General features: G+C 51.1%; 2 protein-coding genes across 2 annotated transcripts in view; both read right to left on the reverse strand.

Annotated features, from left to right (window-relative positions):
- The window catches only part of LOC130571126 (uncharacterized), a 155,984-nt gene that overhangs the window by 44,552 nt on the left and 110,164 nt on the right, over positions 1-1,268 (reverse strand). The window lies entirely within an intron of this gene.
- The window catches only part of LOC130571672 (lysyl oxidase homolog 4), an 11,419-nt gene that overhangs the window by 3,296 nt on the left and 6,855 nt on the right, over positions 1-1,268 (reverse strand). The window contains exons 9-10 of the mRNA XM_057362793.1: positions 676-838; positions 342-585 (exon numbers count right to left, since the gene is read on the reverse strand). Of these exons, the coding sequence (XP_057218776.1) occupies positions 342-585; positions 676-838 (407 nt within the window). The remainder of the gene's footprint in view (positions 1-341; positions 586-675; positions 839-1,268) is intronic.

A 1,268-nucleotide genomic window follows, 5' to 3' on the forward strand; every position in this document is an offset into this window, starting at 1 on the left:
TGAATGAGAAGACAAGTAGGCTTGTTCGACTTGATGCGGCGCCGCAAGATCCGACAGGTGGATGACATCGAAGTACCGTGAGAGCCATTCGAAAAACTATAAAAAGTTTGCTTTCGAAACGCTCTCGCGGTACTTTGGTGTCATCCGCCTGTCTGATCTTGCGGCGCCGCATCAAGTCGAACAAGCCTACTTTCTCATCTAACAGCTGTCATGTGACCATAATCCTGCCCTTTCATTGGCTCTTCAAACATCACGTGATGACTTCTGTGAAGTGTGTTATATCGTCGACTGACCACAGAAGAGCTTAACACACGCACGCATACACACACACACACACACACCTGTGGCACTGGTGCCAGGTCCAGGATTCTTTGGTGGCTCGCGGTCTGAAGTCAGCTCGTCCGAGGTTCATGATGCGTGAGGAGAATCGCAGCAGACGCCGGTGACCGTACGGCCAGTGCATGCGCGCTGCAGATGATGACAGACAGTTCTCCTCGTGTGCGCAGGTGAGCAGGTGGAGTGGACGGTCCTCCAGATATGCGCTCTCCTGCACCAGCTGAGCATCTACCACCAGATCTGGAGCGGCTGAGAACAAACCATACAAAGAGTCACACAGAAAGCCATCCCAGAATACACTAGATTGCGTTTGTACAGTTTCAGAGAGTGAACTCGTACCTTCTGTACAGGTGACCCCGGCCGCTCTGGCTCCGCCCCCTCGAGGACAGTACACCTGGGCGTTTCGCCGGCACTGCTGAATGGACATCTCTGACCCGATACAGTGAGTCCCGCTCAGAATCACTTCCTCAGATCCAGAGCTGCTCGGCCAGAACCACGTCTCCTGCACAAACACACACCAAAAAGTCATGTGACTGTAACACAAGTTTTTTAAGGTAATCGAAATACTTTAGAACACTAAGGGGCTGTGTCCACCGAGACGTTTACCCCTGCGGCCGGCGTGTTTTTTCAATTGTTTTCAACGGAAACGCCGCGTTTTTAAAAAAAAACAATCCGTTGACTTTTTTTCCGTGCTCAGCGCTGATGCTATGCGTTTTTCCCACGTTCGAGCAGGCGCCCAGAGTTGAAAAATGCTCAACTTTGGGCGTTTTCAGGCGCGTAAATGCGCCTCCGTGGACACAGCCCCTAAAGAGGTACATAAAACAAAGGGATCACCAAACAGAGGACTAGCTTTCCTCTGCATATCATTTTAAACAACATCAGTTTTACAGTTAAAAGTGGTATTGCACGACTCAATCCGCCCCCCCCCCCCC

This window comes from Triplophysa rosa, linkage group LG20 (assembly GCF_024868665.1).
Source record: "Triplophysa rosa linkage group LG20, Trosa_1v2, whole genome shotgun sequence".
Classification (NCBI taxonomy): Eukaryota; Metazoa; Chordata; class Actinopteri; order Cypriniformes; family Nemacheilidae; genus Triplophysa; species Triplophysa rosa.